This window comes from Triplophysa rosa, linkage group LG7, assembly GCF_024868665.1.
Source record: "Triplophysa rosa linkage group LG7, Trosa_1v2, whole genome shotgun sequence".
Lineage (NCBI taxonomy): Eukaryota > Metazoa > Chordata > Actinopteri > Cypriniformes > Nemacheilidae > Triplophysa > Triplophysa rosa.
In genome coordinates, this window is record NC_079896.1 from 23951010 (window position 1) to 23974395 (window position 23386).

Sequence of the window (23386 nt, forward strand, 5' to 3'; positions counted from 1 at the left end):
TTTGGTGAAAATACGATCTCTTGACAACGGCTGAATAATAAATCCATATTCATTTTGCCAAGACTTCACCACAACATCATTGGTCATTTCGACAGTTTCGACTACGCCCACTCACACGGGCTCCACATAGGCAACGGAAAGGAGCGCGGACTGTCGTAAAATATATAGGAAGCGTAAAAATAACACGCACTGCAGCCCGTAAATACGCACACACATAGTAAAGCGGTCTGATACTGTGCTGTCGGAGTCTAGTCCGATGATAATCGTCATATGTATCTGGGCTGTCAGGCTGATCTGGTTAGAGAATGAGTTGAAAGCCAGTTTGGCTTGTTTGACATCTGCGCTTTCAGCTCATGCAACAACATTCCTGGATCAAGCTTCGGGTCAGGACCGAGTTTCGACGAGCTGCTTTTGTTCAGTCAGGTGAGTTAAGAAACGAATGCATTAAAATGATTTATTGTTATCCGTGCATATGCTGTTGTCTTGTATTGTTCTTTTGAATTGACTTTATAGCATAAATGTTTATCTTAAAGGCTTTCGCAAACGAAAATGTGGATCTCCAATCTATATTTTATTTACAGTAAAGTTAGAAGCTACGGTATAGCTGTTATAGCTTACAACACCATTCACACCAAATGATTAACCTGTTCTTTAAGTTCAAAGGTTCCAAATGAATAAATTCACAGAAATAATGTAATGTGAAAATGTCAAGTGCTCGAGTTTGTCATATAGTTCGTGTAACTTGAGATTCGGACGTCAGGAATGTGATCAGTTTGGCTTTGTATTTGTAAACGTGTCGAGTTGGTCTGATGTTTGATTTGGCAATATTGTTTTTCCTTATCTCAAGTCATGCACTGTGCCTTTACTGTCAGTATCTAAATTCAGGACCGTTTTCACCTCTCTGATGTGTCTGTAGACAGGGCTTGGAGGAATATTTTCAAGATCAAAAAGCTGCCAGTGGAAAACTGCAGGAAACACTCAGATCACATGGGATTTGGATCATTCACACGACGGATGTGATTTCACGGGGAATGACTCGACATGGGAATTAACACACTCGGGCTGGATCTGTCGTCCACGAATGAATGTGGCATTTGGACAAACTCCTTCTGGCCGGATGTTGACACCATGAGCCATCTGGGATATTAACTGTATCGTTTACTGGAATATTGCTGCCTACATGCTCACGGCTTGCAGTGCGGAATGGCATCGACCGAGAGGCTGTATGAGGTTTGGATGCTGTACTGCAATAAGGTAAACAGTGCATGCAGACGTGTGCACAGAGCATGTGATGCATGGATGTGGTCGTCCTGCATTATGTCATGCACATCAGTGATTAAATAAACTAGCATCTAGAATATATTCTGTGGCTTTATTTTGATATTTTGTAGTGCACGTGACTGGTTGGGTCTCCTGGTACACGGTGTTCTATGTAAGATAGGCAGTCATGTACACATGCTATAGAGATTCATTGAGTTTAAGTGGTTGTGAATGTCATGTCACATGGTTAAGTTTAAGTGAAGAAAATCAACCCAAGATAGCTTGACATAATTCAGCACTTACAAGAAGGATAGTCATGGTACTGGGATACATTGATTAAAATGGATGGTAAAAGCAGGGTACTTTCATGCATACTATAATACTAAATGTAAATATTAAATATGAATACTAAATTTTACTATAGAGGAAACGGGCGAATTGTGTTTTAACTACAGTAGAATTCTTTCTTTTTACTCCGAGTGGCATAAAACTTCCACTTTTTGTTATCACATCTGTTATACCATGCCCCATTAAGCTAAACGTGGGGTAAGTTGTCACAATGAGAACCTCATTCGTATTGTAGCATCAACATTATTTTGTGTCGCCTGCCTGTTGCCATATTGTACAGTAGCTGTTATTGAGCTAACAGTGATCATCACACTGTGATGTTTTAGTATTAGTTCTGGTCACTAAACGCAATAATATTCTCAATAATTATTAGCCTTCAGAAATGTAATAAAACATTATTGGTTGCAACCGGTTAAACACTATCGCAAGTTTATAGTGTACTTCTAGAGACTTGTCGAAAGATTTCTACTGTAAGCAACATCTTTAGGCCTGTTTTATGAATATAGATTAGATTGTGGACTCCGTCCTCATGGCCACGACAGGGTCACGGCACTTAAAATGCTTTATTCATCCGGTCATTTGAATAAAACATCTGATGTGCAGTATGTATATCCAAATGCATAACCTTAAATGCACAAGATTAAGAACTGGACATTTGAATGAGTAATTTGTGCTTCTGATTGGTGGATCATGCAGAAGGTTACAGCTCGGATGCTCAGAGCGAGACCACAGTCTTAAAGGCATAGTTCATCCAAAAATAAAAATTCTGTCATCATTTACTCACCCTCTTGTCAATTCAAACCTGTGTGACTTTCTTTTATCCAGAACACAAAAGAAGATATTCTGAAGAAAGTTGGTAACCGAACAGCGCCGGCACCCATTCACTTCTATTGTTTGGACTCAAAACCAATGCAAGTCAGTGAGTGCCGACGTTCTTCAGAATATCTTCTTTTGTGTTCTGTAGAAGAAAGAAAGTCATACAGATTTGAAATGACAAGAGGGTGAGTAAATGATGACAGATTTTTCATTTTATCACTTTAAACTGGTTTGTTGAAACCACCAGCTAGTCCGTGACATCATTTCCGTCATAGGGCGACACTCACAAGTCAAGTGTGGTTTAGCTTCAACTAAGGGCCGAGCTGCTGGAATGACCTTTGCTTTTGTTTATAGTTTCTGCTTTCATACATTAACCAGCCTGCATGTGATCTTGTTGATGCAGCGTGAGCTAATGCCGCCTGTTTTTAATTGGTGACCTATCTACTTCAAAAAGAAAATCAAGTGTAGCCTGCCTTTCCTTTTCTCTTACTAAACAGATTAAATGTCTATCTGCGTGTTTATAAAATGTAGAGATCAATGCCGCAAAGGGAGGTCAAAAATCTAAACCAATCCTGTGGAATATAAATATTTGGGATGTTATTCTTTGGTTCCTACTGAGAGCCCTCGTACATGATTCTGACATTTTCCTGTTGAACTTCCTGTGTAATGAAATGCAAATACATATTTGACTTCTGTTCACCTCCGTTTCTAGCTCATCGGTATCTTTTGTGTTTTTGTTTGGTTCAGTAGGAGTGGGGTCCTTTGCTTTGTCAGGTCGAGAATCAGGGTGGAGGTGTGTTGCCAACACAAGACTGTAGGTTATGTGTGGGCAATATGTCAGTCAAGGGTTTGAGACTGTTTGCAGACTTGTATCACATATTTTTGCCTGAAAACAGAAGCCCTGTATGCTGTGAGTTTAGTGTTATGAATAGCTTGCCTGTGTTGCCATTATAAAGGCCCTTTTAACAGGTTATTCAATTAAAGTCTGGAGAGAAAATGTGTGAGCTTGCATGTCAAAAGTCACCACCACAAAATTTGTGAGGCATGGATGATTACCTGGGCGGTCCTTGGGGGTTGCTAGGTGTTCCTTGTGGTTTTCAGTGCATTGACAAGCTGTTGCTAAGGAGTTGCTAGGGTGGTCTGAGTGAATGCTTGGTGGTTTCTCACAAGGCCAGCTACGTAAATCTGATCCCTTGTATCTTATCCCACGTCTCACCCCATGATATTTTGATTCGCAATATGACTTTAATAACTTATTATCTGCCTGCTAAAACCCCAAAGTATGGTCACTTAAAGGGATAGGTCACCCCAAAATTAAAATCCTGTCATCCTCTTGTCATTTCAAACCTGTATGGCTTTCTCTCTTCTGCAGAAAAGAAAAGAAGATATTTTGAAGAATGTTGGTAACCGAACAACGGCGGCACCCATTGACTTGCATTGGTTTTGTGTCCATACAATAGAAGTGAATGGCTAACTTTCTTTAAAATATCTACTTTTGTGTTTTGCAGAAGAAAGAAAAAAAGTCATACAGGTTTGGAATTACAAGAGGGTGAATAAATGATGACAGAATTTTCATTCAGTTAAAAAAAAAAACCCTGCATTATTCAAGGTATCACAAAAACTGCTGGACGGTTCAATCCATTAAAATTTCATGTTTAGAAAAAAGGGGAAATACATTTTTGGCGAAAGTTTTGAAATTAGATTACCACACAATTTTTGCTGGTGGTCGCAGAACCACATTGACAGTTTACTGTATTGCCTGTAAATGTTAAAATCATCTGATATCTTTATAAAAACAATGACTATTTAAATGTGGCTAGAATCTCAATGATCCATGCTGGCAGTTTTTCTAAAAATGTCGTTTTAATATGGAAAAACCGACCATCTTTGCTGCCTAAATGACATGAATGCCAGATGGGGACATGTCTAGCTGGCAGATGTGTGAATAAATGAAAGCTGTTGGGGAAATGTGAAAACAATTATAGGATGGACAGACCGAACGAGGCTTTAACAATGTTTTCCTTTTATATGATCTGTTTGCACGAGCTGTTTAACAAAAGCTTAGCAGCGTGTTTCCTGGTTACAGTCGTGGCCCTATAAACACACAAACGCCTCATCTGTGTAGGTGTCCAATGTCGGTCCTGGAGGGTCACTGTCCTGCAGAGTTTAGCTCCATCTTGGCTCAACACACCTGTTTGGAAGTTTCTAGTCTGCTTTGTGAGACCTTGATTAGCTGTTCAGGTGTGTTTGATTAGGGTTGAAGCTAAACTTTGCAGGACACCGGCCCTCCAGGACTGACTTTGGACACCCCTGAGATGATAGACTCACTGTACACACATTCATCTGCAGTGACACCACAACTGTTGTTTTGTGAATGGGATGAAACTGCTTGCGTGGTGACCTTTGACCCAGTTTAGACCTATACTTATCCGGGCTCGTACTTAAGCGGTGGCTTTAGGAGGCTTTTAAGGGCTCTGCACTATTTATACACGCATGTAGTACTCATCAAATAGACCTGCTTTAGAAAGCACAGGGAAAGTCATACTTTTTTTGTTTCTTTCAGATAGAAATACTGTAAGGAATGCTTCATGATCGGTTGCATTTAGATGTAACCCTTGAATGAACAAAAGCATTTAGTAGGATGTAGTAAAGCTGTAGGATTTCATGATTATGAATCAGACACCCCCAACCCATCTGAAGCCTATAAGTGGAATATTTTTTGCCTTAAAGGAATAGTTCACTTTTCCCTTCCCGCAGTCACCCAAGATTGCAGAGCTCTATGGGGACACGTTCATATGGCAGTCATATGGCGCAAATACATGTTTTTCTGTGTCTTCGGTGTGTTATAAGTTGCCCGTGCATTTATTAGACACGTAAAATTGCAAAAATTAAAGAGTCGGAAAAGATGCATTCTATCTAAAAGCGAGTGCTCACCCAGACCTGCCTGAAACGCCTCGTGTAACCCCCCCACAAATCTACATCAGTTCGTGGTATGATTTGACTAAGACCGCCCAAATGTATACGCAAGTAAGGTGGGACAATATACTGTATGTTCTGCACTGTAGACCAGGGGTTTTCAAACTTTACGCTGCGCGGCACCCCCAAATATGATGATTTTTTGTGAGTACCCCCTTCCTAAAATACATATTCATCTCTATATATTTTTGTTGTATAAAGAAACATTTAAGCTGTTCAAATAAATAATAAGTGTGATATTGTAAAGACAACATAATTGGCTAAAATAAGAGCAATGTTGGATGTATAAATCTGAACAGAAAAAAGTTTCAATTCTAATTTATTTCTACTGTAGCAATTTATTTTACATCATTGCAAAGACTACTTTACAAAGCCCAGTGAGTGATAAAAAGGAAACTATAGTGAGAAAAACTCACTATAAAGATAAAAAATGTACAATTCTGAAAAGTTTGCATGTAGCTAGAAAGAAGAGATAAACATGAGATAAATATAAACACTTCTAAATAAAACTGTAATAATGCTCAGTACACTTTTAAAGTTTTTGCTTTGTCTTTTTATTTCTCTGAGATTTTCAGGGGACCCCTAGAATCTTCTGGCGGCCCCCCTGGGATCCGGTTAAAAAACCTGCTGTAGACCATGACACTGCTAGCTGCATAAATCTTGCTTCGTCTCCAGTGATTTGTTTTCATTTCTCTGCCCTAAAGGTTTGCTCGCCCAGGTGGGATGGCAGGTCATATACGCGTACGGAATAAATGCATGAGTGCAAGCAAACGATGAGGACGGAAGGATATTAAAAACAGTGTGAGAAATTTAGAAACCCTAGATAGTGGCTCATGGGGTGTAAATACAGAGAGACCGAAAAATGTATTAATGCGAGAGATTTAAATGTGTAGTCACTAGGCAGGCTTGCGATATCGTACAAATACTCCCTCTCATCACCGCATGGGAGCTTGACTTCATGGTGTGAGGGATTATAATGTTTGGCATCTGAAACACAAACATGTTATAGACCTATTAAACACACGGTAGGACGTGCGAAAGCCAGCTGTCACCCCCTTACAGAAAAGACACACGAAATTCACATGTGCAAAAAACACGTGTGATCACATGTGAAATGTGTGTTTTTGGAACATTTTGGTGTGAATTCCATGTGAATTCCCACGTGAAACCCATGGGATAACATGTAAAAACCCATGGGATAACATATGCGACATGTCTCCACATGTGATCACATGTTCTTCACGTCACCACATGTTGCACATGTCATCCCATGGGTTTTTACGTGTTATCCCATGGGTTTCACGTGGGAATTCACATGGAATTCACACCAAAATGTTCCGAAAACACACATTTCACATGTGATCACACGTGTTTTTTGCACATGTTAAACACATGTTGTATACATGTGATCACATGCGAAAAACGTAAAAAACATGTGAAATTCATGTGTCTTTTCTGTAAGGGCCGGTTTAAACCACGATTGAAAATATGTTGAGCTATTATTAAACGTGATTTTTTTCCCCCATATTTTAAATGTTTTCTATGGGTGCTTCCCACTTTCATAGTTTGCAAATCCCAAATTGTATTTCATGCTGACGGGTAAAGTCGAATTGATCTATTCACTACACGGGTTTAACATGACACAGTCTAGTCAGTCAAGTCAGGTCAGGTCACTGTATGATCATGCAATACTCATCCAAGCATGCTGGATAGAAAAATGGATCCCCGGGCTCGGGTGTGCAGTACGGCATGAAGCAAAAATCTACTTGAGGTCATTGTGCGTCTCTTTAGAAATCAGCCCTGATGGTTTAATTGTGAGCTTTGAGGCATGAGTAGATAAAAGTTTAAATCACCTCACACCCTCACAGCTGGTGAGGGCATCAGGGCGAGGCGGTGCCCGTTCTGAGCTCTAAATAAACAGGGTGTGCCCTCTCCGGCCAAATCCAGACCTCAGTAGACATCTGTGTGTTGCTGAATGAATGGGGCTTTTCATTTGCACCCAAACACAAAGACACAAGTTATGTTTAATGTGCTCTTTTGCGATTGGTCGAAAACGAAAGCGCATTTTGGCGTCGTGTGGTTCTCATTCTCATGTCCCAATGATCAGTTTATCACAAGTTGTTTTTGGACGTGGACACGCTAACTGTGCTCCGATGATCTCATTGAGAGGAATTTTAAAGCACGATTTCCTGCTCGAGTTTTTTTTATTCGTGGCGTGCCAGTAACGCATCTTAAACATTGACCACACAAATGGTCGCTTTCAGTCGGGTTGCTCTCTAGCCACGTCGCATGTCACACGCAACACGCATTCTGTCTTCATAAACACACACATGCAGAACACACACTCGCACGCCGACTCAACAGAGTTGGATGTTTAATTCAGGAATGTTTCTGGAATCTCGAGCATAATAATCCCGGTGAAAGGGTTTGCTTGTTAGCATTTCTTTCTCGGACAAGATCACCTCTTTCTGGTATGCTGGAATGTCTCGCAGTTCCTGTCGGTATGCGGACCTGCCTGTTTGTCAGGTGTCATGTAATTGTTATTATCTGACACAGTCAGCCTACTCGGCTCAAACATTTCAACACACCTTAGATAAGTGAATCATGCCTTTCAATAGATGACATCACTGTGAATAATTCTCTCCATGGTTAATGTTTTTCGCTTTCTTTGTCTCGGTTTTCTAAAACCTGTAGAAGGATCCAGACTACCTGAAGCTCTGGCTGGAGGTCTTCATCGGATCCTATGAGAGATGTCTGGATGTGGACTTCGAGAAACCGGCCACCAGGTAAGGCCATAAACTCTCGATGTACAGGTGAACATGTATGAAAGCGATGTTCAACAATATTTGAAAGCTCACAATTTTTTACCCATTGAAATAGTTCAAAGTTTGGCATAACTAGAAAGATGTATATTTGTTGGTTAAAATGAACATGATTTTAGTTATTTGTTATCAAGCATTTTGAGCCCCCCCGGAAGTCATCTTGAGCCCCACTTGGAAGTTTGTTGAGGCCCCTTGTTGAGAAACTGCTACAGCAAACTCATTATTCTTATGACAACCCTTCATCTTATTCAAGGTCCGCCCATTCAGACAGGGAGACATGCCCACTTAGACAGGAAGTAATGGTCTGCCATGCCAAGCATCGTTCCCTGTGTCAAAATCGTGCTGAACAAATAAAAAACCATCTAATGCAGTTAATTAGTTATCCTCTTCAAATGCGATAACCAGAAACTAAATAAATGTTTATAGAACACTGGTCCAGAAGCACTTCCTGTTTTTCTATATAATTATTAAACGTATATAATAAAATCTCAAAGATATTTGTTTAACGTTTTAAATTGGTTAGAAATATTATGTTGGTTGTATTTTGTTCAAAGGTTTGTGTAATGAAAACAGGAAGTGCTTCTGGACCAGCGCTCAACCAGCATTGGTTACGTCATCCAAAGAGGTCTACACATTTTTCAAAACGCATTGCAAAGACCTGCTGTGTACTTAAATCAAGATTGAGACAAACACGGACCAAAAATATCCGATTTTTATATCTACAAATTGTGTGCTTGTGTGTGTCTGTGTGAGATGAGCTGTAGTTAATGTCCCGCTGCGAAGGTCACGTTCTGATGCAAGACGAGAGAGATATACAGAGAGATAATCTGAACGTGTGTGCGCGCTGAAGGATTTATGTGGCTGTGATGTAGTGTGTTGCCTGAGCAAATCACTCTCTCTCTCCCAGCTGAAGTCATGTGATCATGAAGTGCTTAGTCTGTCAGACGATATTACGTAATGTAGTGTGAGAGGAGAGCCAGGAACAGAGAGAGAGATCCATCTTTGCTCTTTCTCTTCACAGCTGTGCCGTTTTCACACACAAAACACATTCATTCCAGTCCCAGAAGCCAGACGGGTCCTCACATCCCTTAAGACCAACACATTTCTCTCTCGCTTTGTTGTGCTGAGAAAAACACACTGTACTGCTCAACCTGCTACTGTTCATTCTACAATCGCCTTTTAACTCCGATAAATAGTTTCCCCGTGATCTGTGCAATAAGGATGGATATGTACAGTATATAAAGTTTGATGAACACTAGAAACTATATCCCACCGAAGCCATGTGATAGATTTGTGATTGAACTTCTGCTCCTCCACTTCAATCTCACTCTTCAATCCGGATTTTTGATCTCGCGTGCCACTTTCAGTTATGACACATGTGAGAACAAACCGTGTTTGCCTCGTGCTATTTTTAGTCACAGGAGTTATGTCATGTCTGGCGAACTGTAATGTCATCCGCCTAATAGTTTAAATTAAAAGCTATAGGACGCTTTCAATTTTGAACATTTTGTTTTATTATATGACCCCTTTGAGCATGAAGATGCCTCACAGAAGTAGGAACTCCTTTTTTTCAATAACAGGAGTATTTTCAGTGTGTAAACTACTTTATTTATTTGTGTATAACGTTCTTTTCATGTTAAAGACTGATATGTGTTATATATATATATATATATATATACGGTTTGTTGTATGTGACAGTGTGTGTCACGTGCACTGCAGGTTGGAGGACACGCCCCCTGTCTTGTCACTGCTCCCTGATAACATCCTGCAGGTCTTGCGTCTGCAGCTGCTGCAGTGTGTGCAGAAAGCATCCGAGGGTCTGGAGGCCGAGCAGCAGACGCTGGCTCTACTGCTGCTCAAGTTCCTCATCGTCATCTGCAGGTCAGATATCACTTGTCCCCACGTCACTCGTCTGTTGAGAGACAGAGCTGTCTGCCCGTTCTATTAAATCATTCTATAGACAGTTTTAGGACAACAAAAAGCATAAGTGCAATAAAACTGGTCTCACAAAACCTACCACAGTATACAGAGCTAAGTTAGTTTTTTTTTTTAAATTAATAATAAAGATTATTAGTCATTAGCCAGACCGATCAACAAACACAGACTGGAATTTAACTGCAGTCCAGGCACGCGCGTCCGATGAATCAGTCTATAACAGGAGATTTGTTGTAATTATGGTTTTACTACAATATTATTTGTTAAACCCTCACATACTACAATATTATTAGTAAAACTATTATATATATTATATAATATATTATACTTTTTATAATATGGAAAAATTATCGAGTAATTTTCCGTCTCATCTGTATTTATCAGGCACAAGAACATTAGAATGGTTAATTAGAATGATGACTTTAAACTTGAAATATACATAAAATACAGATAATCAGCATTATTTTCACTGAATAGTAGTGGTATGTGCCTATACAAATAAATGTATACACCACTTCGCAAGATGTAAACACTGGTCCACTTCAGTTCTTTATACATTTAATATTTAAGAAATGGTAATAATAAAATAGTTTCATCAAACGCACGCGCCTGGCTCGAAGTTATCTTCCGGTCTGTGTTTGTTAATCGGTATGGCTAGTGGCTAATAATATAACTATTTATATTTTATTCATATTAATTCATATTTTATTGTATAATAATCGTATTAAATAAACAATTTGTTAAATTTGTTTAATTGTTAAATGGGTCGTATAACTGTCGCATTTAAAGGGGTCATATGGCGCGAATATGTGTTTTTCTGTGTCTTTGACGCCTTGTGTAACCACACCCCCACAAATCTACGTCAGTTCGTGGTATGATTTGACTAAGACCGCCCAAATTTATATGCAAGTAAGGTGGGCGTACCTGTCAGTACAATTGCTTTGGAACCTGATGTTCCAAATATGGTAAGAGGCGTTACATTTCCGTCACACGCTTGCAGTATTCGACTAATCACTACGCACTGTTTAACTGGCCAATCATAGCACACCTCGCTTTTCAGAGCGATGAGCTTTGTTAAAAATCTGCGCGTTTCAGAGAGGCGGGTCAAAGAGGAGATACAAACATGCATGGTATGTGGAAAATGCAGCGTTTTTGAACCTTAAATCGTGTATACACACATTGCATTACATCTAAAACAAACAATAAAATTTGTTTTAGCCGCGTCATATGACTCCTTTAAGTTTAGCCAAGCAACGGTTCTTCTACTGGAAACGCAAAATAATACTGTCTAGACATACTTTTAACTCGCTAGCTAATGTCATTTACTTGTTATTTCTTTTGCTTGTTATCAGAAATATTCTGCAGGGACTTTATTATTTGCGGATGTGTACCGGAAGTTAATTTTGGCCCACAACACGTGAATGCGCAGTAACGTTTGTTTATATTGTTGCTTTGAAACGGTCTATAGTTAAATCTTAAAAATATTCGTTCAACATTTTGATTCTAGTAAAAAACGTTTGTGTAGCATTAAAAAACTGAAACGGGAAGTTGTTCTGGATCGGCGTTGGACCAGCTTTGTTTACATCTTTCAAAGTGGTCTATACATTACCAGACATGCAATACCAGATTCATGTTCCTTTTTCTGGAAACACTGATGGTTGATTCAAATAAAAAGACACTGATTTGCTTAAATAAATTGATTTGATCCGACTTGAGGGCCAATGAGAATGACTTTAATTCTGAGACATTCAAAGACAGCCACTGTGTCTAGAATGAGATTGTGTGTGATCGTTTCATCAGTTCGCACATTCACACAGAAAGTCAAGTTACACAACTGCTTGTCACTGGAAAGCTAAACAGTTCGTTCTGTTCTACAGTCATGCTACTGAAAAAAAATGTTGCTACTGTTAGTTAAGGGATAGTTCACCCAAAAATGTACCCCCCCCCCACTTTGTCATTTCTTTCTTCTGCAGAACAACAAAAGAAGACATTTTGAAGAATGTTGGGAAACAGAAAACCGTCGGTCGCCATTGACTTGTGCTGATTTTGTGTCCACACAATAGAAGTCAATGGGCACCAACGGTTTTTGGTTAACAACATTCTTCAAAACATTTTCTTTTGTGTTTTGCAGAAGAAAGAAAGTCACACAGGTTTAATATGACAAAAGGGTGAGTAAATAATGACAGAATCTTTAGGTGAACTATTTCTTTAGTTCAGTTGAGCAGTGTACAGGATAGAATATGGTTTGTGGTACAGGTCACGGCCGGGGCAATATGTCAGTTATCAATTGTTTGACTTCAGTGTTGCCAGTTACGGAAATTTGAAGTCGATTTTTCTCTCAGTAACAGTAGAAACCAGACACTGTATCACTGCTCAATGTTTCATGAGTTCTGTGTGCAGCTGCTGTCGTGGGTTTGAGAGAGGTTTCCACTTTCAAGAGATCCTTTAAGAGTTCTCTGAGTGTTCGCTCATCAGACAGCTGCTACCCCCCCAAACACGCACTCAGATGTTTTGGTATCTTTGTGTGGACTTAAGATATATTTAGTTTTATTATTCAACTTTTTTCCTTTTAAAGATGTTCTGAATTTAGTTAGAAAGCATGGCTAACTTTTGTGTCCTTTTGTGTAATAATAGATAATATTTATTTATAATAGCAAATAATATTATATTTCACTTGGAAATCTGTTTGCAGTAAAATATGGACATGGTTTATTTACACATACACGAGCACTGTAGCATCAGTGTGTGAGTTATTATCATATTCGTGGCACTGGATCTCTGACAGCTAGAACTAATGCTGTCACACGGCAGTCAGTCCAGTCTTGCCAAAACACACACACACACACACACACACACACACACACACACACACACACACACACACACACTAGACTGACAGCTGTGTAATGTGTCTGGCAGGAACCTGTCAAACGTGGAGGAGATCGGTGCCTGTTCCTACATCAACCACATCGTCACCATGACAACGCTCTACATCCAACAGGTCTGCTATTTCTTTTCTTTCCTTTCCTTGTTCCCTTTCTTGAATTCTTTCTCTGGCATTGAGTTTCATGTGAAAGCATATTGTGCCTTAGTGACATGCTGAATAACTGGATTTGTATTGCCAGTATTTGTATCTCAACTGTATGCAGTAAATCCATGCCAAATCAATTAAATGAACATCTCCTTCTGTCTTTAGCTGAAGAGTAAGACTAAAGAGAAAGAGCTGGTAGACCAGACGCAAGCCGAGGAGTTTGTCCGTCACGCTTTGGCCTTCTGCGAGAGTCTGTACGATCCCTATCACAACTGGAGGCATCGCATTCACGGGTGAGAAATGCCGCCAATACAAATCTCACAGCTGAGCCTCTGATACACTGCCAGCATTTTCTCTTTTCTAACACGTGATGCTCTTACATGGACTTTCACCCTTTTGTTTATCTGCAGTCCTGTGATGGCAAGTTTTTTTCTATCAGTGACAAAAAAATGCATTGCATGTTTGTATATCACACGCGTGTGACGCATTAAATACCAGTCGTTCTTGAGGGTTGATGAGGGTAAAACTCACAGTGCTGCAGAATGGCCTTAATCTCTGTGCAAACTCATTATTGACTCAGAAATGTTTTTCTTCTGGTGCTCCGAACAGTTCATTCCAAGTTTGATAATCCACAGGTTAAACTGGTTTACATAGCTTGTTGTTTATTATTAAATCAAAGTTAAGTTTTTTTTAAAGATGCAATTCATATCTGGTTAAAAATCAATTATTAATCATTTATATTTTAAATAGATAATCCCAGTGAGTAGAGTCAAGTCATATTTTACGTTATTTTGTGAAGTTAATGCATTAGGAACGTGGTTTCATGTTGTCTACTTGAAGAAATCACAGGCTACTTAAAGGATGTGCATGTGTGTTTCATGTCATGGTACATAATCAAACTCAAAACACACAACCATATATAGTTTTCTGTTGTTCAGTAATCTGACCTGTATGGACTGTATATTCTGTAAACTTACAGTGAGACACACAGCTGTGTTTGACCTGTAAATATGTTGACTGGTTCTGCAAGTTCTGAAAAGAGATTTTCTATCTATTTAATGTGCGGGTGTTTGTGCGCTTGAGAGGTTATTTGAGGGCAGTTAATGTTACTTCTGTGTTAATATTTTAAAGCCACCAAAACCTGAAAAATAAAGCACATATTGTAGTGTTTTTTTTCCTCTATTGAATCTGTTATCTAGAATCTTAATATATAATAATTATGAAAAATTATATTTGATTTATAAGAAATATATTAATATTAATAATGATTTACGTAAAATGAGTTTGAGCTGTATTAAAATATTATTAGAAAATGAAAATGGTTAATACCGACATACATGTTTCAGATTCTTTTTGATCGTTGATCATCATTCCCATACCACTATCAGCATTGACCTAAAACTTATACATAACTTTTTGAAGAATAAAAAATTATTCATTATGGGAAACCATTGCGATATGCACATTTGATCAAAAATCTGGTTTGATGAATCTTTATTATAAATGACAAGATTTGGACTAAGATCATTTTTTGTGATTTTTGTGCCTATTTATTTTCATTTAAATTAACCAAGTGTAGAAATGTATTTTGTAATATTTGTCGTGATGCCTTTATTATAATTCATATTTTCATAAAAACATAAGTAAGGGATAGTCCATGGCTGTCCATGCATTAAGTAAGGGATAATGTACAGGCAGCCGGCTGTTATCGCAGAAATAAGCCCCTTCAGTGTGATTCAAAACCGCGTAGGGTCCTGATCACACTGTTGGGGCTTATTTCTGTGATAACAACTGGCTGCCTGTACATTATCCCTTACATATTACACGGCTCGTTGGAATGCTTGATTCTGATTGGCCAGTAGTGACATTTGCAGGTTGGTTATTCTCAGATAACTACCTCTCAAAACCAATAACACATGGTAACCAGGACGCAGCAAATCATTTTGACAGGTTTTTTTTGACAAATGAAATATAAATATGTCTTTTAATAACATATATGACATTATACTTACAAATGATTAAACCAAATTGCCTCTTCATGACATTTGAACGTCGTTTCTTACCTTAAAACCGAAAGTAAACGGCTTTTCCTCGCGGAAGGTCTGCATTCGGTAAAAATGAGCCAATAAAATATTTCAAATTCACATTTCAAGTCAAATTTTTTTCTCATGTGACAAATAACCGTGTAATAAGCAGCCGGCTGTTATTGCGAAATAAGCCATTTCAGTGTGATACAGATCACACAGTCAGGGCTTATTTCTGCAATAACAACAGGCTGCCTGTACATTATCCCTTACTTAATGCACACCTGCCAGCCAATCAGAATCGAGTATTCAAACAGACCATGGTATAATGTTAAATAAAGACCATGATATTATAATATCTTTTTGCGTTAGTCATTTGCCTGTATCTAATGCTGCATAGCTGCTGTTTTTACAGATGATCCATGACTGTATGATGTGACATTTACATGATGTGTTTAGTAATGGATCTCTTTGTTTGCTCTTACAGACAACAGCTCAGCACTGTAGAAAGAAGCAGACAGAAATTCAAAGCAGCATCGCTTACAGTAGAGTTTGTGCCCTTCTTTTACCGTAAGTCTCTCTCTCCGTCTCTCTATCTCTCTCTGAACACTGTTTCATTCTGTAGGCGGTGTTGTTTGTTTGTTTACGGATTAGATCTTCTGATAATGGTTCTATTATTTGACCTTCAGCGATTGCACATAACAGTAGCCTTCATGTTCCTGTGGTTTATCTGATCATCGTGTTTGTAAGAGCCAGTGGCATGATCTGTCTCTCTCACACTGCCTGTATCTGTAAATGAATGATGTAAATACTTCACTTCATGTTGCCTGTGGCCGTACATCTGATGAAAGTGTGTAAGTGAGATCAGATGAAACGTAACTGTGGAGGTTTAAACATTGATGTAGAACAGATTCCTCTAGTGTCTGATTTCTTGCGTGTGTGTTTCAGAGTGTTTCCAAGAGAGCGAGCACCTGAAGGACAGTCTTAAATGTTGTCTTTTGCACCTGTTTGGAGCCATCGTCGCAGGTGGACAGGTGAGCTCGGATCCACAGATGGAATCTATCCAAGCAAATGAACAGTTTGCTTAAAGTTTTATGATGTTTAATAACTGTTAAACGAATGGATTCATTTGTATAAACCAATCACAAATCCAGTAAGCAAACACATGAAGACACAAGAAGACCAAATACAATTCAGTATGCCATTAAATACAATGATGTCATGGCCAACGGGAGATTTATAAACTTGTTTTTCTCAGCGTAACGCTCTGTTGGCCATCTCGCCGGCCACGATGGAGGTGCTGATGGGAGTTTTGGGTGGAGGTGAGTGTCTGACTGGTGATGGAGAGGACTGGGACAGCGAGGCTCCCGATAGGAAAGCGCTGCTGACGCTGGGCTGTTTGAGAGAGGTGGTGCACAGTCTCCTGGCCAGCAGCTCTGATCAGAGACAGGTGGAGATCAGCTCCGTGCTGGAGAGTTACTTTAAACTGCTCAACTCCGACCCTGCCGCCACTGCGCAGGTCAAAGGTCGACCCTCCCCGCCCCGCTCCCGACACTGGGAGAGCCGCTTTGTGACGTTACAGGTGAACATGCTTGGTGAGTGTCTCGCGTTTCTACAGAATGACTTTTTGGGTGTGGAATGGGTAGTGTCAGTGTATCTACATGAAGTTTTGAACCTTCCATTTAGACGGGACAGATTTGTAACGTAAAGCAACCAATCACAATTCGTATTTTATGTGACACGTAGGGATGTATAATTTGGACAAAAACTGGACTGAATTTGATTCTCTGTTTTCATAGAAACCATCCAGGACATGTTCGAGTGCAAGGACCGCCCAGTTTTGCAGGCGATCTTCCTGAACAGTAACTGCTTTGAGCACCTGACCCGACTCCTGCAGAACAGCAAGGTGAGATCTAGTTACAGCCAGTAACATTCCTGATGCTCCGGCGCTCTCTGAAAGACCCTCTTTTGTTAACAGCCTTTTAACAGTTTTTTCCACAATGTTCTGAAATAAAGTCTTTGAACCAATTTACCAGCTCTGAGATGAACCGGAATCAAAAAACTTTGATTCAGAACAAATGTATGTTTTTTTGAAGGGAAGAAGACAGAAAAAGGCAAAATGAGAATTGCTAAACTTTCTCACATTAATAAAATAGTTTACCCGAAAATTAAATTAATACACACATAATGGACCCTTTTCACACGTCGCAAAGTGGAAAATCTAAAAGAGTTAACTTCCAGCTCACCATTGGAACTATACATCTTATGGGACCTATACATCTTATGGCCTTACCTTTGTGTTTGTGCAGATAACCTTAATCTTGTAGCTTTTGTCATGTTTTGTTTTAACAGTTCATTTGTACAAGGCGATCAACATCTCCAAATCTTTGAGTGACTACGAAAAACACATTCATCTTTTTTAAAGTCCCCGTGAACTGAAAGTTGCGATCGTTTTTACTTCCGTATTTTGACGCATTTCTGAGTAAAATGGAATTTCAAATGAGAAAAGAATAGTGGGCGTGGCTAGCGTTTTTCGCTGCGATTTGATTGGATGTATAAAAACAGCTGTTGCATTTTGAAATGGAACTGGCAGCAGACTGACATTTAAAGAGTTAACGGATGCTCTGCCCATGCGGTCTAACATACGTCATTTAAGATGGATAGTCACTACAAGGCGGAAGTACATTTTCAGATTTCAACTGAAGATTATGAGGGCACATGAATTTTAAAAAGAGAAGTACCCACATTGATATGCTATTTACAATAAGCGCTGCAATATTTAATGGAAAAATAAGCATTGTAATTTTTAATTTCACTGGGACTTTAAACATTATAAAAAGGGGTTTAGATACACATTAAGCGTTACTATAAAAATGAGACATCAAATAAATCTTTTTGCTTTGTTATTATTACAAAATTTCACCACCTCATTAAAAATGCTGCATTTCTAACAAAAATAATCAGAAATTTGTTTTTTCCTGATCAATTTAAACGAAAACGCATGCACCTCAGCGGCGACCATAGTTGCATTTACCCAGCTATGACAATTTCCTCTTCGCAAACATAGAAGTGTGAAAAGAGTTCATTTAGGGGCGATTCACATTTCGCGTCTTTTGCGCGCGCAAGTTCGTTATTTTAAATGTAGTCACGCGGCAGGCGCGCGCCGTGTCGCCCCCATTTTCCTATAACAACCTCTGCGCTCATTGTAGGTTTATCTCGAAAAGGTTTATGCAATCTGTTTTAGGTAGATTTTGAGAAGCATTTTCACATCCAGAATCCAACTGTTATGATCGGCCTATACAGGAAGCTCATGACCTGCAGCCCTCTGCCACAATGTGGTGATTAACCTGAACATCCGTGTGTGAGTGTGTTTTTAAGAGTGTTGTAGATCCTGTCTGAATAAAGGGTTTAACCATTACTTTGTTGTTTAACAAAAAAAATCCCACGTATCATTTTCTCTTTGTGTCTTTATGCACACAGGAGCATTTGTCTTGCCAATATGTTTCTTTTGTCAATATTTACAATCCTATGTTTGGTTTATTTGCCTTAACGAACAGAATAGTGCATGCCTCAGATCGTGTGCTTTTGCTAAAGTATGTTGCAGTTAAATCTCTCTCACTTTGCCTGTTTATTTATCACTTTATAGCATGTACACCGTATCTAAACTACTATTGCCTCTGTCCATCCATATGTCTGTCCTTTAGCGACGACACTTAGGGTCATGACCTTTGACCTCTTACCTTCTAACCTTTAACCCTTTGCACTTTCCTCTCACCTGACCGTCTGTGCTCGTTGTGGTCTGCTCCGTCCGGCAGCTGGTTAACGCTAGGTGCACAGCTGCAGACAAGGACCAGAAAGATTTAACCAACAGGTTACTGACAGGAGAGAGTGATATTCAGGTACCGCCCACCTGTTGCCTGTCGCTTCCACAAGCCACTCCCCCCGTCACCCACACGACCACTCCAGTACAAGTTCACCTGAGTAGGGTTATTGTGATCTAAATTTAAAAATGCTGAGATTTTAGAAATGATAAATGTCAAAAAACAGTAACCGTTTTGAGTTGTTGGGGTTGTAGGGAATATTTTTGATATGTATTTAATGTTGATTTTAAATCTAATTGAAGGCCTATTTCCTGCGAAATACCTGACAGGTATTTATAAACATCATTTATTTGTTAAAAATTTGTTTACATTTTTTAAAAAAATTGTAATACGTTTTTTTTATTTGAGAAAATATTTAAAAAATGTTTTTCCGATTTTGTTTATTTTAACTAAAAATGATGAATTGCAGTTCTAAACCTAGAAAAATGTAAGCTCGTTCCTGCATTAAACAGATGAATGTGAGATGTTGTAATGGAGTGGTCTTGAGTTTATGATGGCAATCATTTCATTATATTTATTTTGCTTGTTCTCTTCCTTTCCCTCTTCACTCCTCCTCTGGTGTTATGGTAACGGGGTTGGAATGCTGTGACATCCGCAGCTTTGTGTTGTTATGGAGATTATCGGTTAATAGCTGTGTGCTTTACGTTGTAGAGGCGTTTTCCCGATTTCATGTATTTGGTCATTTTTTGGTGCTCGGTGTTTGTCCCTCTCCAGCCGGGCTTTGTTTTGTTCTTCAGTGTAAAAAGCTAACCAATCAGGATAGCTTAAATATGATCATGTGATTTTGCTATCAGTAAGTCTCGTGACGAGGCGTGGCTGGACGGAGATAGTATTTTGGGGCTTGGAGAAGACACTTTCTCTGTATTTATGTATGTGTGTTTGGTGTGGTGGAGGTGGGGAGAGTTTATAGTAGTTTCTTTATCATTTTCTGTTCCTGAAACTGGTGATCTTAACTTTTAAAGGAACAGTTCCCACAAATATGGAATTCTGTCATGTTTTTCCAGAAATTCAAAAGAAAAACATTCACAATCAAACATGTCTTCCCATATAGCACAGTACTATCATTTTTTAGTTATTTAGAGTTTTTGCATTTTGTTTTGATAAGTTTGACAGTCCCATTTAAACATCCAAAGGGTGGGAAAAAGATCACAGAATTGCCTTTTTGGAGTGAGCTATTCCTTTAACATGGATAATTATTTTATAAGTCATTTAAAATAGGTGATGTGAAATTCCTGGTCTCAACCAGAGCCCCCGCTAATACAAACTATTTTATACTGATACTCTACAGACAGAACATTACTTGGTTCTATTCCTGCCTGTTCATGTAAGCATGAGTCTGTTTGATAAAGAAATCTCCTATCGTGGCCTTTCATTCATAATTTGCATGGCAAAGTGAACAGACAAACAGCAGGAATAGAACAGGCCACACGCTGCCGTTGGATGCATCAGTTGAGTGAATGTTTTTCCTCCAATCAGGTGTTCCAAGGGAGGCTCGACTCTCTCGCCGTGGCGACCATCAAAACTCTCACGACAGTGATGCTCAAGTCTCCTGCTGCGAAGGTGCGTTAGCATCAAAGAATCCCTTTAGTTGCCACTTTCCTAGTTAATTTACCAAAGAAGTTGGAGTTGGATAAGATTCTTCTTTAGGGCTTCAGAGGTTCAATCTTCTATAATTATTCAGTACTTTCAAAATATTATGAAAATAAAATATAAATAGAGTTCTGATCAATTTTGCAACATCCATCCATCCATCCATTCTGCAAACCTGGAGGATGTTGGCCGGCTATTCTTATTTATTTTATTCTAATCTTTATTTATTCTTATTTGGGTAATGAATTTGAGTAATGTCTTAAGCTTTTCACATTATTCATGCAAATATATAAGAATAAAAATGTATATATAATTTAAGATTATTATTATTTTTATTATTGAATATTAATTATAGATTATATAATAATTTATTATTTATATATTATTATAATTATTATATTATTGCTTTAAACCAAAACTATAACATTTTCCTGTTTCCTTTAAAGCCGCTTTTAATAATTGATGAACTTTAATGTAAAGATGCTTTGCAACAATTCTATATTTATAAAGCACCATGTAATTCAAGGTGACTTAAACTTTTCCATCCTATTAGGACCCAAATCCTAGAAATCCTATACACAATCCTGTAGAAATTTGTATAAGTGAATTAAATGAGAATTTATAAGATAATTATTAATTAACCTATAAATCATGCAGGAAGTGTTTAAGGAGAGGATTGGCTATACGCACCTGTTTGAGGTGCTGGTGTCACTGGGCCAACCGTCAAGACACCTGCTGAAGGAACTCATGAATATGGTGAGATAAATACTTGGTTTTTTTAGTCACATGGGTTGATTCATAAATATGAACATAGATGCCTCATTAGCAGCTGTTTCTATGGGCTGCTATACAGGATGTAAGTAGTCCGCTGTTTTGGAACAGTCCAAGCCGGTCCGCGTACACTCGAGGGCAAGTACACTGTGAGTCTGAAACCAGAGTTATAGGTGTAAATATGTTGTGTAAACCCATACATTATAATTGCTACACTAACATAATACAACAGGACGCAGACATTAGCTAACACAACATTAAAAAGTCTCATGGTCACATAGTTGACTGTTCCAAGATGGCGGACGCGTCACATGTGTGGAGTCGATGAATGTGGCGTCTTTGTATACATTTCTATCGGCTGCGTCTGAATGCCAGATGTCTCACTTTCTGTTCTCTCATCGTGGTCTTCTTGCAGGCAGTTGAAGGTGAACATTCCTCCGTAGGTCTTCTGGGCATCAGCAACGTGGACCCTCTTTTGCTGCTCATCCAGTGGCTTCCAGAGCTGGACTCTGCCGAGCTACAGATCTTCGCTGCTGACTGGGTCCGCCGCATCTGCGGTCTGAACCGGCGGACGCGAGCCACCTGCGTCAACTCCTCCATGACCCTCAGAGTTCTGACAGCTCTGGAGAGGCACGATCGGCTACACCGGGTCTGTGCCGAGAGCCTGGTGGGTCTGCTGGGCTCGCTGGGCAGCCAATCGCTGAGCTCCACTGAACTCCAGCACCTGCTGAGGCTACTGCGTCAGGACGAATCATGCCGCGCTCACCCGTACGTGGGTCCCGTACTGAGGGCTCTCCTCGGCATGGTGCGCAAACAGGGCCTGGAGAGTGCCATGCAGTATTTTGACCTGTCTCCGCCTATGGCTGGCATAGCTGTGCCGACCATGCTGCGTTGGCCGGGCTCCGCCTTCAGCTTCTTTGCTTGGCTCTCATTGGACCAAGATCAGCTGGGCCCGCCCAGTAAAGGAGAGAAGAGAAAACAGTTGTATAGGTATGTAACAATGGGGGTAGTACAGTAGTAACTGGTAGGGTTTCATTCTTCTTCTCAAACTGCCAAAATAAATTTATGGAAAACATTTTCTTAACATTTGTATATTGTGTTTAGCTTTTTCACTCCAGGCGGAACCGGGTTCGAGGCCTTTATCAGTTCAGCTGGATTGCTTGTAGTTGCCGTGTGCACCAAGAAAGAATATGTCACCGTCATGCTGCCTGACTACTGTTTCTGTGATTCGCTGTGGGTAAGTCACGTGACCATTAAATTGCCACAGCATGAATTAATCGAGATTTGTTTGTCATTCTGGGAAAATGAATCTAATGATATGTTTGTATTCAACCCTCAGCACAGTATTGGTGTAGTTCACGTACCCGGGAAGAGGCCATTCGGCCAAAGTTTGGTTTATATTTATGTGGATGGACAGCAGAAGTTATCAGCACCTCTAAAATACCCAACCATGACTGAGGTGAGAGGCACAACTGTTTCTAGATATCTGTGTGCATTGAGTTTAACTTGCTTAAAACCGCCCTCTCTCTTTATCTCAGGCCTTCACATCATGCTGCATCGGTTCCGCGGGTCACCGCACCACAACCCCTCCCCCCTCTCAAATACCAGATCCTCCGTTCTCGGGGGGAAACATCTCCGGCCGCTCATCGTTGGGCGGTATCCTCCCGGGTTGGGGCGGATTGATGGGGACCAAGCCTGAATCCGTCACCAAGCTTATTTCCGCAGGTACTCAGGACAGCGAGTGGGGCAGCCCCACATCACTGCAGGGGCAGCTGGGAAATGTCATGGTGTTCCATGAGCCCCTTCAAGCCAGTCATGTCAAAGCTCTATGCAGCCCAGGACCAAACTGTATCTCTCCCCTTAAGAGCCAAGAGGCCGAGCTCGGAGACATGGCAAGCAAACTTTTGCTACATTATTCTCCAAAGGTGAGTT

The 23386-nt window shown here is 39.6% G+C and overlaps 1 protein-coding gene across 5 annotated transcripts in view; it reads left to right on the top strand.

Moving 5' to 3' along the window:
- Window positions 1–162: 162 nt before the first annotated feature.
- nbeal1 (neurobeachin-like 1) overlaps window positions 163–23386 on the top strand; it is a 47000-nt gene continuing 23776 nt past the window's right edge. For 2 of the 5 annotated variants that reach the window (XM_057337526.1, XM_057337523.1), the window contains exons 1-17: window positions 163–423; window positions 917–1254; window positions 8095–8186; window positions 9942–10103; window positions 13077–13158; window positions 13354–13481; window positions 15700–15782; window positions 16161–16246; window positions 16471–16807; window positions 17012–17118; window positions 19028–19111; window positions 20570–20653; window positions 21341–21439; window positions 21870–22444; window positions 22559–22691; window positions 22794–22913; window positions 22993–23379. In XM_057337526.1, the coding sequence (XP_057193509.1) occupies window positions 1204–1254; window positions 8095–8186; window positions 9942–10103; window positions 13077–13158; window positions 13354–13481; window positions 15700–15782; window positions 16161–16246; window positions 16471–16807; window positions 17012–17118; window positions 19028–19111; window positions 20570–20653; window positions 21341–21439; window positions 21870–22444; window positions 22559–22691; window positions 22794–22913; window positions 22993–23379 (2610 nt within the window). In that variant the 5' untranslated portion in view covers window positions 163–423; window positions 917–1203. The remainder of the gene's footprint in view (window positions 424–916; window positions 1255–8094; window positions 8187–9941; window positions 10104–13076; window positions 13159–13353; window positions 13482–15699; window positions 15783–16160; window positions 16247–16470; window positions 16808–17011; window positions 17119–19027; window positions 19112–20569; window positions 20654–21340; window positions 21440–21869; window positions 22445–22558; window positions 22692–22793; window positions 22914–22992; window positions 23380–23386) is intronic. The other 3 variants (XM_057337528.1, XM_057337527.1, XM_057337525.1) reach the window with 2 other exon arrangements.